Genomic DNA, 16583 nt, shown 5'->3' with positions numbered 1-16583 from the left:
TTGACGTATAACTCACCCGTTCCACCATCAGCAAGGTTTCTAAGCCCAAACCTCACATAAGCTATAGTGGAACACGTTATTTTTTTGTTTTTGCTTCTCAGGAAAAGCGTGCATGAAAAATATTCATATAAAACTCAGCGGTAAGATTAATGGAAAACATATTATTTGCAATTCAACCATTCCATTATCAGCAAAATTTCTTACCCTATACCTGACACAGGTCATAATCGAACACGTATTTTTTCCTCTAAAAAAGCATAAATACAAAATGGCTCATATATAACATAGCGAATCCACGATCAGTAACTCACCCAATATTCAAATTACAATGCTTAATTTGCATGAGCATGTAACAATGAAGTACCAAAACAACATGGTTAAGACATGGTTATAGGCCAAATTCGGATAAATAGTATATTCGGAGTTCAATAAAAAAAAAAAAAAAAACAGGATTCAATCCTTCAAAAGTTCAAAGGCCCCATGACGACCTTGCCATTACAAGATTTTCATGTTAACCATTAGATATAGAAAAAAAAGGCAGATCTCCAAGATTTCTTCCATCATATTGCAAAATTCATGTGTTTTTTGTGATCATGTTATACAAATAGATAAAAGTTAAATAGATAAACATATAGATAAAAGTTTAGATAAAGTATACAAATAGATAAAAGTTTAAATTTCTTACAAAACTTTGCCACTGAAAAAAGGGCTGGGGAACGACTGGTATGATACGACTAGCGAATATATTTATATTTACAATTAGCCAGGGGCGGATCCAGGATTTATTTAGGGGGGGCAAAATCAGTTGATCCGATAAAAAAATTTAGGGGGGCAAAATAGGTTGATCCGATAAACTTATGTTAGGACTAAGTTTAATTAACGCAAACTTGGGTTAATTAAGTAAATTACACTACTTTAGACTACGCTGGGGGGCACCCCCCTCACCCCCTGGATCCGCCACTGCAATTAGCAAGAAATATATTTATAGCCTTTTTTCTGCTATTACATCAATGATGTGGGATATTTTTCCTCGTCGTTTCAATTTTTTAAAAACAAATTATTTAAAATTTTTGATAAAAATTTTAGAAATTACTTTTAGAAACAAAAAAAGAACGCGTAGATTATAAGCGAAGGCAATACCTACAAACTATATTAAACACCGTACATAATTTTCGAATGCCCCAACATCACCCTCCCACCCCTACGTTTCAAATTGTGTCAAACTGATTAGGAGGTTTTTATAGGAGTAGGAATGAGAAAGCGAAGTGGGAAATAGATTTATTACTCATATTTCCCGCTATTACCAAATATATATTAGATAAACATAAGAGGGTGAATGCTCGCCTTTTCCCATTTATGGGCTTTGATACCCATTTTCGTATTTGTCAATATCAAAGGATTTCCGGCGACCAACCAAACTAACTTAGTATTGATCGCTGACAAAGAATTAATTTTTAAAAAACAAAGTTTTTCCGAGGGAAGTAAAGAGCGAAGTTGAAACTTAAAACGGACAAAAATTATTACTTCAGGGCCTAGTTAATACATATTAATATATCTAGTACAAATAAACAAACTAATAATATTTCCCAATGCTTTTATGATGTTACAAAACTACCGCATTACTGAAAACATAAAATAACATAGGTGTTTTGGTACAGTAAGAGCAAACCCATTAAGGACACTTTATAGAATCAAAATGTTATCAATCCCTCTTAGGATCAATTCCTTTTAAAATAAAGGAACAATCCATTTTAAGATTGCCTTTATTTTTTTACGTTTAATTTGCTATCACTACTGCACAATGGCTCAATTCAATGACTGGCTCTCGTTTTGGTTCTTAAAAGGACATTTCATGATTAGCTTGTACACAAGTTCAAAGTAAGGCCATCTTGATAGTATTAGGACTATAGACTAGCTTTAGAATTTGTATCATAGCTTGAAATTCACTCTTGTATAGAGAGAAATAATTGGATTTCCAGAGTTCATATTATGTCTTATTTGATCTTCAATTCAAGTTATACGAAAGCATATTTCTTACAATTTAAGACTGTAGGCTATATTACCCACTATTGGTATTATAGCTAGTGAGAGCAAAATGCTGCTTGATAAATCAATCCAATATTTCTGTATGCTGTTCAATTACTTCGTGGTTATTAAAAAACATTTAGTTTTACGCTTATGTTTTTAAGATAATTTTAATTGTATACTGAAAGTTACTAATGTCGAAACTGGTGTAAGACTATGAAAAGCTTTATAGATTCGTTTAGTGTTTTCAGGATAAATACTCACTTTTGAATCTTATATCAATAATCCTGTTCTTTAAATTTCCCTTTTGTGTTTTCAATACAATGTTTGTTACGTTCGGCCATAAAAGCACGGGCAAGTACTATTGTTTGATTTTTTTAAACTTGTTTTAGTAATATATAATCTACAGGCTGCGAATTTAATAATTTTTGTCGGTTTTAAGGTTCAACTTTGCTCTTTATTGCCATTAAAAAAACTTTGTTTTTTTTAAATTAATCTTTGTTCGTGTTTGGTTAAAATTTAACACAGAAATAACGCTGCCATGATCTTTCTTATTTATAAGGAATCATGTATGCTCGTTTTAAGTTTTAATGTCACTTCTTAGTTTCAGTTGAAAACTTATTTTTGATATAATTTCTAATTATCACCGATTTAGGGGAGATAAGGTAGGTCTAAAAAATACTGCAAACAACCTAGACAGCTAAGAAAAATTTTAGTCTATAACATAAATTTCATTGTCCACGCTTCACAACACCATACATGTTTTTTTGTAACGTTTGTTTTTCGATGAGCAAAAAGCTCTTTTTACTTCGCAAATTTCGTTTGAAAAAGCCATGACAAAGACAGGGCTTTATTGATTACGGACTGACCAGCAGAAACCAGAAAGCTTCTGTAACATAAGAAAGCTGTTTAAGGGCTCATTTAAAAGCTTATATTTATACTTAATCCCTTTTTATAAATTTGACTTGATGGCACATTCCCACAAAGTACACTTTCGGTTGTTTCCCCAACTTTTTTAAATGCAACAAGTGCCGTTTCGAATGAAATGACCAAGAAAAGGTTATTTCAAAACCTAGGCAAGAGCAAAAACTAAGGGGGTAAGGACGTCCCTTCTCCTCAATTACCGGCGTGGGAACTAGCACACAGGCTTCATCACAGAGTGAAGTTTGAAGGTTCAGTTCAAAACTGTTGATCAATCAAGCTTAATTTTTGGTAGATTTTTAGTTGAAAAGTTTTAAGTATCACTAGGTTGGTTTTTGCAATAATCTTTTACTTTGGATTTACGGAACAAACGAAGAGGATCTGGATGGAGGGTCAATCTAAGGGGAACTTATAAGCCTCCATTTAAGGGTTTTGGACCATAATTGTTGCAATGGCACATTTTCATACTTCCAAACTCCTCCACTTAAGAAGTGGTACAAAAAATGCTGTTTCTAGTGTTATGTGGTACTTCTGAATGGCAAAATCGATAAAAAGCATTTAGATAAGATTAATAAGTTTAAATTATGTCGTCTCAGGATATACCTTAAAAACGAGTGCCATTAAAAATCAGTTTTTGAAGTTCTGCTAGCCCAATAGCCCCACACTGCAAAAAAAAAAAAAATCGTTTCAGATTTAACAAAATTGTTTGTAATGTTTATCAACAACAAAATTTGAATTTCAACAGCGTAAATTGAATATTGGAGGCTTGTTTGCTGGATTTCACTTTCTTTAATTGTATTTCCATCAAAAGTTTTGTCCAATTTCCTAGGTATTAAGTCTAATATCTAGCTCTTAGGATTTACTTTCCCTTTCTTATTTCTGAAGCATCAATAAATACAAAAAAAAACAGTCTCGTTTATTTTGCAATAAAAGAAAATTAAAATAAAAAACTTCTCCCAGGTATTATGACACCTCTTAACGGCCGCATGTTTTCATGGTGGAAATAAGTAAATCAATGGCGTAGTAGCAGGATGCGGCACTAGGGAAGTTAGGGAATCGAGGAAATCAAATCGAGGCACAAGTAAAAGAAAGACTTCCCTAACCTTTTTCCCTAAACCTTATAGAACAATAGTTTAAATATTGTAAACCCAATAACAAACCACGCTTTACAATCCATTTCTCTATTGAAAGAAACCTGTTTCGAAAAAAACCCGTTTCGAAAGAAACCTGCATCTTCCCTATATAACTTAGCGCGTGGGTTCCAGATAGTACATAAATATCGAAGTATGTCGCAGGAAGGTATTTTGAAGTGCCTACCTCCACTCCTTCTCCCTCTAGAGGGTCCTTCCAATCAGGAAAACAGTGACACTTGGACCTGAAGTGAAATCAAATCGAGGCACAAATAAAAGAAAGACTTCCCCCCTTTTTTCTACCTCCAGAGGTGAACGGTTGCAATAATAATGCCACGAATCCTGTCTTTTCCAAATACCTTTGACTTACTCATCATATCTCATCAAGGTTCTTGTTCGCCGCCTCATAAGATCTGTGTGTTATAAAACTGAAACCTTGCAAAATAGATCTTCTGCTTAGATGAAATACAACAAAATTGTTTTCAGTTTCATAACTTTGCTCAATCCCAATTTATAAGGTTTTAAAGATATGCAACGAAATTTCCTAAATTTTGAAGAAAAAAAAACTTTGAAATTTCTTAAAGCTCTGCTCAATTAACTGGAATTGCATTTTTGAACTAAAGCTTGAGAAAAAAAACTCATGAAGGAAAATCAATGTAAACTATCGCTTTGTCAAAATTTCAATAGGTATAGACCTGTCATTCAGGCAAATTTAAGGACCCTCTAGAGGGAAAAGGAGTGGAGGTAGGCAGTTCAAAATACCTTCCCGAGACATGCATCGATACTTATGTACTATCTGGAACACATGCGCTATATTATATTGGGAAGATGCGGGTTTCTTTCGAAACGGGTTTCTTTCGAAACGGGTTTTTTTCGAAACGGGTTTCTTTCAATAGAGAAATGGATTGTAAAGCGTGGTTTGTTATTGGGTTTACAATATTTAAACTATTGTTCTATAAGGTTTAGGGAAAAAAAAGGTACCTAGGTTTGGTTAGGTATTTAATATATGCTATGCTTTACCCCCCACCAACCCCACCCCACCCCCCTAATGTGCAAATATATAGCCGAAATCTGTTTCCAAACTATTATATTTTTATCCTATTTTGTTGTACTTCACTAGCATCAACCAAACTTTATTTTTTGCGTATTTTCCAGATAGTGCACAAGTACCCATACTTTAGCCTGTAGACCCATCCCTGAAAGTTTCATGTTCCTAACCCAACCTCTTTCCAAGATAGCCAAAAGTAGCTAAACTAGAATTGGTACTGTTCTATTAGCTGTAAGCCATGCAAAATAGATGATAAAAGAAACTAGTCATACAGGTTCTGTCAGCGGAGAATTGGATTGCAAACAGTGGTTTCTCACTGCGTTGCAGTACTTATACTTTAGTTTTCTGGGGTTCAGGGGGAAAAAAGTACCTAGGTTAAGTTAGGTTACGTATTTAATATATGCTAAGCTTTACCCCCACCCCCCTAATGTGCAAATATATAGCCGAATTTTGTTTCTAAACTATTACATTTTTATCCTATTTTGTTTCATTTTACTAACATTAACCAAACTTCACTTTTTGCATGGTTTACAGCTAATAGAACAGTACCGTAGAATTTTACCAAACTTGTTTTTTACTTATGAAAATGTACTATCTGTAACATTTTGGGAAACATAAGACACATGTTATCAATATTAATAGACTAAACTGAATACTTACCATCACAATCAGAATGTCTTCTCTGTGATCTGAATGCCCCCTAGGTAAAATCGTCGCTTCGTCGTTTGAAGGTCTTAACATTAAATCTACTTCTGTATTATACGTTTGAAGGTAATTGAAAGACAGGATTTTTTTTGCTAAATTGATCTCAAATAATAATATCGAAAACAAAATAAGAGGCAATTTGGGTCTTTGGAGGGGCTTTAGTTGCCCTCCAATCTTTACGGTATCTTATGAAGGACACTAGAACAAAAAAACAACAAATAGAAACGTATCAGTGATCAGTCTTCTGCCAAAAACATAAGTTCCCCGTTTGTGCCGATAGGAGATCATAACCCCCACATTAACATTTTCTGATACGGTAAATCTGAAGGTCTGATTTACATTAAGATTTATTGACTTTTGGGGGGGGTGTTTCTCCCTTTTTCAAAAACCAAGCTCCCTGTTTTCAAAATCCCTTTTTCTTCTGAGGCTTGGAGGCTTTCATGGGTAGATATTAAACGCAATGGAATTTATATATTTGTAATTTGCATAAAAACCCAATTCTTTTATGCCTTGATATCAGACGTACGGTCCTGTCTGTTGGTCACGAATGAAATCAATTACTCCGTGATTACAGCTGAGCTCTATGACTTGTTTCATATTACTTAATGTGCACCCGTCTTTTTTTTTAATCATTCAGGCAGGCAAACGCAGTTTTTGAAGCTTGACACGAGCTATTAAAGTTCAGTTTTTCTGAGTCCAGTCGAAATATGCACTACTTTAGAAAATTCTCTTTTTTGGGGAAGCTTTTGGTTCTTTTACGTGTAAGTAAAGGACTGAATACCCATACAGGCGTCTTTTTTTCTTCGATATATTTGCTTACTTGGTTATTCAGCGTAAGCAGCAAATTTATGGCAAATCCAGGGAAGAATCTTTTTTTGAAACGCTTTTTGGGTCTCATTACAAAAATCACGTTCATAGCAAAAACATAAGTTGTTCCCGCAGAAGGATTTTCGTTCTTAATTAGAAAAAATTGAATTCAGAAAGCAATATATTTTCACCATTAGTACTGTTAAGGTTAGGGTAGCATCTCAAGAAATTTTCTACCAACAGAAACTCACAAAAAATGTATTTAAAAAAATCGATTGTAAAACTTTAAAGATAATTTTTGTACATAAATTTCTGCGTGTTCATTTTGCAGACAAGAAAGCTCAACTTATTTCAAAGTAAAAATATATTTCCTTATTTTTATAATTATCTTTTTATACTCAAAAATCAATTAGCATTCCCCTTTTTCTGCTATAATTCAAATATTTGAATTGAACTTATACTGAAGATATTACTTTCAATGGTCCTATAGTCAAATTTAAAATGATATTCAACAAACTTCAAACTACTGTTGAAGTTCAAACCGTGTTGATTGATATTGTTTATTTACGGTGAAAATTACATTTTTTCTACTGAGAAGTATAATAATTTCAATAATTTGTTGGAATTCAATAAGCAAGTCACAATAATTTCAATAATTTGTTGGAATTCAATAAGCAAGTCACAATTCCAACAGAAAAATTGGATTTTTTTGTGACTTGTTTGAATTAAATAAGCAAGTCACAATTCCAATAGAAAAATTTGATTTTTTTGTGACTTGTTTGAATTAAATAAGCAAGTCACAATTCCGATAGAAAAATTGGATTTTTTTGACTTGGAATTCGAGCAAAACATTTTGTTGGAGATCAATTTTTTTTTTACAATGCAGCTTTTCCACTTGAGATACGACATCAAAAGTGCCGTTTTTAATGCCATTTGAATTTGATGATGGTGGAATTTATATGAAAGACGAAGATATATGCAATTTCTTTTATATGAGATATAAAAGATCTACCAAAGATGTTCTGGTTGCCTGCTAGTGCCACCCTTTGAGAAATAGCACAAAAAGTGTCCTTTTAGTGCCATATGGCACTTGCAGATGGCAGAATTTATAAAAAGCACGTAGATATGAGAAATAGCTGTTGAAAGAGTCATTCATAATCTCTTTATGATGTTCTGGTAGCCCGCTAGACCTGTTGAAAAAAAAAAAAAAAAAAAAAACGGGAGACAGATCAATGCTACCGATGCAAAAAAGTGATTTTCCTTGTTGTTCAGGGAGGGGAACAGTAACTTCCCTGTACAACGTTTTGACCATGTTGATTCCAATGGTACACTTTTCATTTTCATATGACGCTATTTTCGAGGGGTGTGGCTTTTTTTTGAAATCAACATAAATTACTTTTCACGATAAACTTTTACTTTTAAGACGAACAAAAATAATAGTTAACGTTCCTGAGTAAGTGTCAGATGGAAATTTTTTTTTCGCTAGGTAGTTTTTGTCGAAACGAGTAACTTTTGGTTACTATGGGCTGTGGTTCGCTCTTTACTGGGTTGCAGCTGCTACTGCAACCGTGATATCTCGCTGGGACATGCTTTATAAAAAATTACCCTAGGAAATGACGGAAAAAAACAACAACAGAAACCGATATTCCAGATACAATGCATGCAATACCAATGCGGACGATACCGATACGCGCGATATCGACACGCCCGATACCACATACAGCCCTTCCCCAGGAGCTATGGAGGGCCATATCATCATCAAAACCATATATATTTGACCTTTGAACTATGTTAAACAAAATGGCTATCTCAAAATTTCTATAGGACTAGTTGTGGGGGAGGGGGCCTGGAGGGAGGGGGGGCTATTTGCTATCCAATATTTTTGGTCACTTAAAAAGGGCACTTACAAATTTAATTCCCTTTCGAATGAGCTATTACACACCTCTGTATGATGCTCTGGCCACCCCCTAGCCCTTCTAGAAAAAAAAGAAGAAAGAAAAAAAAAGGGAGACAGATCAGTGCTACCCATGCAAAAAAGTCTTTTTCCCCGGTGTTCAAGGTGGGGGACTGTAATTATCCTACCAAAGGTTTTCGACCATGCTGATTCCAATGGTGCACTTTTTATTTCGATTTGACTCCATTTTCAAGCGGTTTCAGGCTCTTTTCGAAATCACCATAAATTTCTATTCGCAATAAACTTTTATTTCTAAGATTAACCGAAACAATAGTTTCCTGATTCAGTGTCGAATGGCAATTGTTTCCCACTGGACAGTTTTTTTGAAAACACGTTTTTCAACTTTTGATTACTATGGGCTGTGGTTCTCTCTTTACTAAGTTACAGCTGCCGCTGCAACCATGACAAAAGGAAATTTTTAAACCCTCGTTTGTCTGGCCCTCTAGGAGAATCTAATCTATCTATGACTATAATATTTATATTCAAAGAGGTCCAACTGATAAACTTAGAAAACCCCTTCGGAGGAATAAAACTCATTCAATACTATCTTAGGACTCTTTTGGGAAATATTAAAGTACTAAATGAAAAGAGGTTGTTCTAAATATAAAAGGGTACATCCAACATAAAGATTACGTCGAAGCATTTCAAGACTACAAATCCAATAAGTTCTCGTCCTTTGCTTTAAATTGAATAAAAAAAAAAGTTTTTTTTTAACTGAAAGTAAGGAGCGACATTAAAACTTAAAACGAACAAAAATTATTCCATGTATGAAAGGGGCTGTCCCCTCCTCATCGCCTCGCTCTTTACGCTAAAGTGTTTTATTGTTTTAAAAAATTAAGTTCTGAGACAGAGTCAACCTTTAACGTAAAGAGCGAGGCGTTGAGAAGGATACGATCACCACTGGGTCGATACGGTCATCCCTGGAGAAAAAGAAGCAAGCAAATAAAACAAAAACAAATAAACACGCATCCGCGATCTTTCTTCTGGCAAAAAATACAAAATTCCACATTTTTGCAAATAGAAGCTTGAAACTTCTATAGTAAGGTTCTCTGATACGCTGAATTTGATGGTGTGATTTTCATTAAAGTTCTATAACTTTCAGGGGGTTTGTCCCCCTTTTTCGAAATTAGGGCAAATTTTCTCAGGCGCGTAACTTTTGATGGGTAAGACTAATCTTGAAGAAACATTTATATTTGAAATCAGCATAAAAATCTGATTCTTTCAATGTATCTATTGGTATCAAAATTCTGTTTTTTAGAGTTTCGGTTACTATTGAGCCGGGTCGCTCCTTACTTATAGTTCGTCCACGAACTGCTTGATATAAACACTTCACTGGTTAGAATCTAAACCAATTTGACAGATAATATTATAACATATCATTTAGAAGCTCTGATTTCCGAAGGATAATACAGAGATTGACAGAGAAAATGAGAATAACGAAAAGAATGACACTTAGAATGCACTCTAACTGTACAGACTAAATTGATCCTAGATCTTCTTATATTTTTCATATGGTGATATACATGCGCAGGGGGGTCTTTTCAACCTGAAAGCCTAACAAAATCAGGGGTGTAATTTTCTATGGGGCAGGAGAAACTTCCCCCTCGGACTCTGGTTTGCCCCCCTCCCCTCAACCCCATTCCCACCACCAGCTGACATTTAATCTCTTCAAAAATCGTATCAAAACTAAGATAAGCCTGCATAATTCAAACATCCACAGAACGGAGTCAGTTTTCTTTAGTATATTTTTACATTTATGGTAGGCTACTATATGGCTCATTTTTCAGTTTTCACTGTCATTTTCACTTGATTTGGGAAAATTGGCTCCAACTTTGCTCCCCCAGCATTTTGATATCCTTTATTTAGCCTATTTTCTGGGGGTTAGTTGAGCGGCATTACTGATAACAGAGCTATTGATTACTAATAATCACGTTAATATTAGGTCATCCGTTTTAGCCAGCATTTCATAAAAAAAAGTAGTCTTAATGTGGTTCTGCAACAATCAGAAAATGCATCCTCTAAGAAGTGCATATACCCTCTAATAGACGTATTTTTTATACCAGCTGCTGTTTTGAATTTTGAAAGATAAGCAAAACTTTGAAAAATGGTATTTCTCTAGCATTTGATACTTACAATCTCATAAATAAGTTATAAGACTACTTTGTCTAGACATAAGACGAACAAACGTAGAATGGTATAAAATTTTCAGCCAATGAAAATTGAAAAGTGGCTGAGCAGAGGTCTCGGCCAAAATATTTGGTTTTCACAGGCTAAATTTTTTTCATTTATTTTTTCTACGTCTTTTTCTTATCTCTGATTTTGTTATCTTTCTTGTCTTGTCGTCTACGGCATTAAAGAGTATTGCTGGTGAATTTTATTTCACTGTAAAAAGTTATTTCGTATTGTATGAAAAATTATTCAATTCAACCCGATGTGAAAAAGGATGCAACGGAAATTAATAATAGCCGTCCAAGTGCATTGCTGCCGCCACTATCTAAAATTTATGGAAAAAGAAAACTTTAAAACTTGGGTTTGAGAGAAAAGAAAGAAAATGGGCGGTAAGCTGACTAGTGATTTCGGCCCTTTTTACGCACAGAGATTACAGCTTCATTTTAAAGTGTCAGAAGTATCAGATTGAAATGATGTTTGGATTGCCAAAGAAAATAATTTATTCCCAAAAAAGCAGCCAACGCCAAAGAAAAGAAAAAAAAAGCAAGATTAAAATAAAAATAGCCAAGTTTAAGCCACTAGCCAGTTGCAAATTTTTACACCAGTCGTCATCAAGAAAGGCCAGTATGGCGTAAAACAATTCAAAGTGGCAACACTGCTTTTTAATACGGAAGCATAGGACACTGATATTTCATTTTCTGGTTGCTATAAATTAGCGATTCGCTGGATAACAGCGATAACGGTGCTTAAATTTTTACGACACAAAAAAACACTTTCCATACGCTGAATCGCCAAACCTTTTTCATTAAAATAGATAATTGCGGAATAAGAAGGAAAATATTATCGATATTTGAATCATACCTTTCTTATTGGACGATTATAATTGAAGTATATGGAGACTTTTTGAACTCATTAAATATTGAATGCATTGGTGTCCTCCAAGGCTTTATTACGGGTCCTCTGTTATTTTTATTAACAGAGGCCCTATTCCGGGTCTTCTAGTCTTTCTGGTTGTGTACAAGCAAACAGTGGTTCCAATTTTATTTGCAGATGATACGATATTCACGATTAAATGGAAGAAGATTATAGTTGAGAAAAATGGAAAATTTTTAAATTCGATAAATATTGAAAGCATTGGTATTCCACAAGGCTTTATTCTAAGTCCTCTGTTGGTTTTAATAAAAGAGACCCTATTCTGGGTCCTCAGATGAATTACGGGTTAAACTAGCACACAATATGCTGCTTGTGGTATTTTAAATATATTTTCTTTCCAAATTTTGAAAATTATTTATCATTCGTTTGTTGAATCTCCTTTGTAATATTGCCCAAAAGTTTACAGCATAAATAATTTTTGGTCACATATAAAACCTCCTCAAACATAGCAAAACAGGACAATAAGATTGTCCAGGATTTAGTTACATAGCCCACTTATCTTCCAGATCTGGATGCCCATTTAATTTTTTGAAGCTCTTAAACCTGAGGCTGATAAGTGCACTGATAGCTGCACAATAGCTTACCCCTATCCAGGGATCAAATAATGATTTTAGTGTTATTATTATCAACTTCAACTAAAAGGTTGCCTAGTAGATTTACTGATTATAAACTCCCACTCATAAACAAAATTCAATCAGATATACTACAGGTCTATTCATAATGAAATTACCGAGATTAGCTAGCGTTAATTTGAGCCAATCAGATTTTTCATACAATTCTCTGATTGGCTGAAAAAGTGCGCTAGCTCCTAGCATTAATAAAACGTCGTTGTGAATGCGCCTTATTCGCCACAAAAAAAGAATAGTCTGGAAGAAACATTTTCCCCTTATACATTTCGGTATCTTGCTGGTTTCCGTTTATTCATCTTCGTAACAGTCATATTAGCAGATGTTCAATAGAGGAACTCGATCAGGGGACTATCCCGAACCTTACGAGCCATGCTATCTGTTGGGGTAATTTATTATTTTATTATCTATCAATAAATCATCATTCATCACAACTATTTTTCTTTGTCATTAAGAGGGATAGAGAACTGAAAATCCCCTCTAAATTTAGCATAAAAAAATGATGGACAATAATAAAAAATTGAGACCTTCACGATTCAGCTAGACAGCTTTACATGCTCAAATCAACAACTACGAAACGTGATAATTGAGATAAATTTTTGGCTTCTTGACCAAAACATGGGCAAATTTACTCAAAACACATTACTTGTACACGTGGTTGGCACAGATGGTTAGGTCTATGACTGATCTATTGAAATCTCTGACCTTTTAATAATAGATCGTAGACAGCCCAGGTTCCATTTATAGGGCAGCGCAGTCGTACCAAATACATAGAAGCATAAAGATAATTCCAAAGACAGGGATATATAATCAAAGGGATAGCCGGAAACATAGGATGCAGGGCTCAGTGCTTCCACTTGTGCAGAATTTATCCTGAAATTCAGGATTTTTTACTTCGGCAAGATTTTCCAGAATACAGGATTTCTGGACTTTTTCAAGATTGTTCTGTATTTATTGTTGGTTTTAGCATCAATCAGGAACTAATTGTCCTTGGGAAGGGGAAGGGAAAGTATCGTGGCTTTTAAAGAATCTATAGCTAAATTTTGTGAATTACCGAGTTTTGTTTTGCAACCGAATTTACATCAATTTTGCATTTCATTAAAATTTTACCAGTCTGCAAAATAGTTGGGGTGTCCTCTGTCCCCGCTTCTCAGGAGATCCCTGCGAACACAGGCGTATACTTGCATACGTCTGACAAGCCTAGAGTGTCATCTGAGGTAATATGGCCATTTGCTTGAATATTCTGAGCAAATTAGCCATCTTGACATTTTGATACAATGGCACGATGTTACGGGGTTCCCCAGGGCAAAAAATCATGGGAAGGTGATTAGGTACCCTCTAATCACTTTCGACTTTTCAACCCTAAAATGCTACCGTCTAGTCAATTTGACCACGACGCAGACACGTTTTCTCGGATCCATCTTAAAAAGTAGTCTAAGGTGACTTAAGAAACTATCGTTTCTTAAATTTACAGTAGAAGGAGACGAAATTTCTAATATGACTGCCATGCTATTGATCAGTGCTGACAGCACTGACTAAGAATAGCACATGCCAGCAGCCCCTTGTGACAATCATACAATTCTTACAAAGTTGACGAAGTGCAAAGTGAACTACAAGGCGGGTCCTTTTTTGAGGATTAGAAAAAAAGAAACAAGCTTTTTCAACCGAAAGTAAGTAGCAATATTACAACTTAAAACGAACAGAAATTATTCCGTATATGAAGGCCCCCCCCCCCTCAATCCTTCGATCTTAACAATAAAGTGTTGAAGTTCTTTAAGAAGACTTATCATTCAAATTCAACAGCCCTAGTGTTTGAGCAGTCTTTGTTAAAGAAATGGGACAAAAAGTCAAACTTAAGCGTAAAGAGCAAGGATTAAGGATGTGGCAGCCCCCTCATATAGGGAATCATTTCTGTTCCTTTTAAGTTTTAATATTGCTCCTTACTTTCAGTTTGAAAAACTTGTTTTTTTCAGTTTCTGAACATTTTTCAAATCATGCCAGGAAACACCCTACCATCCCACCGCCTAAAATTTCCTTTGAGAAATTCATTCCGGAACTTTACTTCCCATAGAAAATTCCCCCGTGGAAAATCCCACTCAGCAGAAAATTACCCCCAAAGAATTTCCCTACATCTACCAATAACAAACACTATTTGTGAACAAAAGATAAATTGCGTACATCCCTTTCCCCTGGGACTGTGGTGGGTATGCTGTACCCAAAGGCATAGCTATTGGACCTTTCAACTAAGCTGAATCAAATGGCTATCACATAATTTTGATTGATATTGACATATTTGTTAAACTTTAACAACAATTTACACACATTTTGATCGGATGTCTTTGGGGAAAAAAGAGGCATGGGAGGGAGGTTATCTGGCCTCAAATCTTTTTGGTCACTTAAAAAGGGCACTAAAATTTTGGATTTTCGTTCGAATGTGCCCCCTCTCCCCATCTTCTGGGACAATTGGTTCGATACGATCACTCCTGAAAAAAAAAAAAAAAAAAAACAAAAAAACAAATGAACACGCGTGATCCGTTACCTTTCATCTTAAAAAAAAAATCCACATTTTTGTAGATAGGAGCTTGAAACCTCTACAGTAGAGAGTTCTCTGACATACTGAACTTGACGGTGCAATTTCCATTAATATCGCTCGACTTTTTGGGGATGTTCCCCTTTTTTTTGAAAATAAGGCACATTTTCTCAGGCTCGTAGTATTTGATGGGTAACATAGCTAATTATTATATATATACCAAAAGCCAAAATATAAAAAGCCAATTCTTTTGATATGTCTGTTTTTGTCAAAATTAAGTCTTTTAGACTTTCGTTTACTACTGGGCCGAATCACTCTTTACTTACAGTTCATTAACACGAACCATTTGATAGATGAACGATTTCTTGCTCGTTAAGGGAGGCATGGTATCTGCATGTATACATCTAGCAAAGCCCTAAATATGGTTGGTCGCTTTGCGTTATCACCACCAAATTTTAACCATATACTCTGCTACATTTGGCAAAAACCCCGCTAACTGGAAGTGAGCCCCTTGCAAGCTAGACTGTAAAAGAGCAATGTCTTCTCTTGGCAGGTAACAAAAGGGACTCGAAAATGGATAATTGGTTTAGTAGCGTACTACTCGAGGACGACCTTTTAAAATCCGAACTCAGAAAATCGGAATCAAAAATCGGAGAAAAACAAAAAATCGAAACAATATGGCCGGAAGTATACGATTTTGTTTTGTCTCCCTCCCCCCCCCCCCCATGGAAAAAGTTCTGATCTTCACAGCCTCAACTTCAATCAGGACATGAGTCAAAAAATAACAGAGTATAATTCTGTTCATGATTGGAATTTTCTAAGGAGTGCAACTTCAGTCTTACCGAAAAGTCATAGTTCCAATTGTCCAAGACTAGTTGCTCAGCTTCCTGGCTTATTACCCAACACCTCAAAGAACGATAGAAGTAAAGCAAAAATCCAAAACTATCACAATGCTAAATTATTCAACAAATGATGCTGAAGTTTGAACCCATGAAACTTCCGTTTTGAACAAATCTTTAACATGTAAATTCTCCTGCCACCTCCTAACCCCAAGTCGGCATGAGCTGCAAACTTTTAAGAATAGAATCTTACCTGAACAGCTGAAGGATGAAAACTTCCACTAACCAGTACTTCATGTGAATTGTCGAGGAATGTTGAATGAGCAATATTATCATAGTCATGAATGCTGGGCCGTCTTAATGGCAAATCGCTACTTCTAAAGAAGTGCCGGGGTGATGGATCAGAAGCTGAAGTTTGACTTGTTTCGTCTATCTTTTTTGTGAGTGATTTTCTGGATTCTTCAAAAACTTGGAGAAGTAATCTTAGCAGCGAATATGCTGTTAAAAATGTTAAAAAAGACTTTATATTTTATGAATATGCTTGCTTAAGGAAAAAAAGCAAACATGATTTTGTCGGAGATTAAAAAACCTAGTATATAAGGAAAAGAAATGCTTCACTCTCAAGACAGGCAAAAACTAAAAGATCGAAAAAAGACAGAGACAAAGAAGAAAAAGAGATAGAGAGAGAGAAAGAGAGAGAGGGAGAGAGAGAGAGAGAGGAGAGGGATAGAGGGAGAGAGAGAGAGAGAAAGAGAGAGAGAAAGAGAGAGAGAGAGAGAGAGAGAGAGAGAGAGAGAGAGAGGGGTAGAAGGAGAGGGAGAGAGAGAGAGAGAGAGAGATAGAGAGGGAGAGAGAGAGAGAGAGAGAGAGAGAGAGAGAGAGACATAAAGAGGGAG

At 35.1% G+C, this 16583-nt stretch overlaps 1 protein-coding gene across 1 annotated transcript in view; it reads right to left on the bottom strand.

Moving 5' to 3' along the window:
- The window catches only part of LOC148954180 (protein brambleberry-like), a 250431-nt gene that overhangs the window by 179907 nt on the left and 53941 nt on the right, over positions 1-16583 (bottom strand). Inside the window, exon 7 of the mRNA XM_089086959.1 lies at positions 15941-16185. Coding sequence (XP_088943085.1) covers positions 15941-16185 — 245 coding nt within the window. The remainder of the gene's footprint in view (positions 1-15940; positions 16186-16583) is intronic.

Source organism: Artemia sp. Qi Xiang Cuo, chromosome 3 (assembly GCF_049724085.1).
Source record: "Artemia sp. Qi Xiang Cuo chromosome 3, ASM4972408v1, whole genome shotgun sequence".
NCBI lineage: Eukaryota > Metazoa > Arthropoda > Branchiopoda > Anostraca > Artemiidae > Artemia > Artemia sp. Qi Xiang Cuo.
This window is presented reverse-complemented; position numbering and strand designations above follow the sequence as displayed.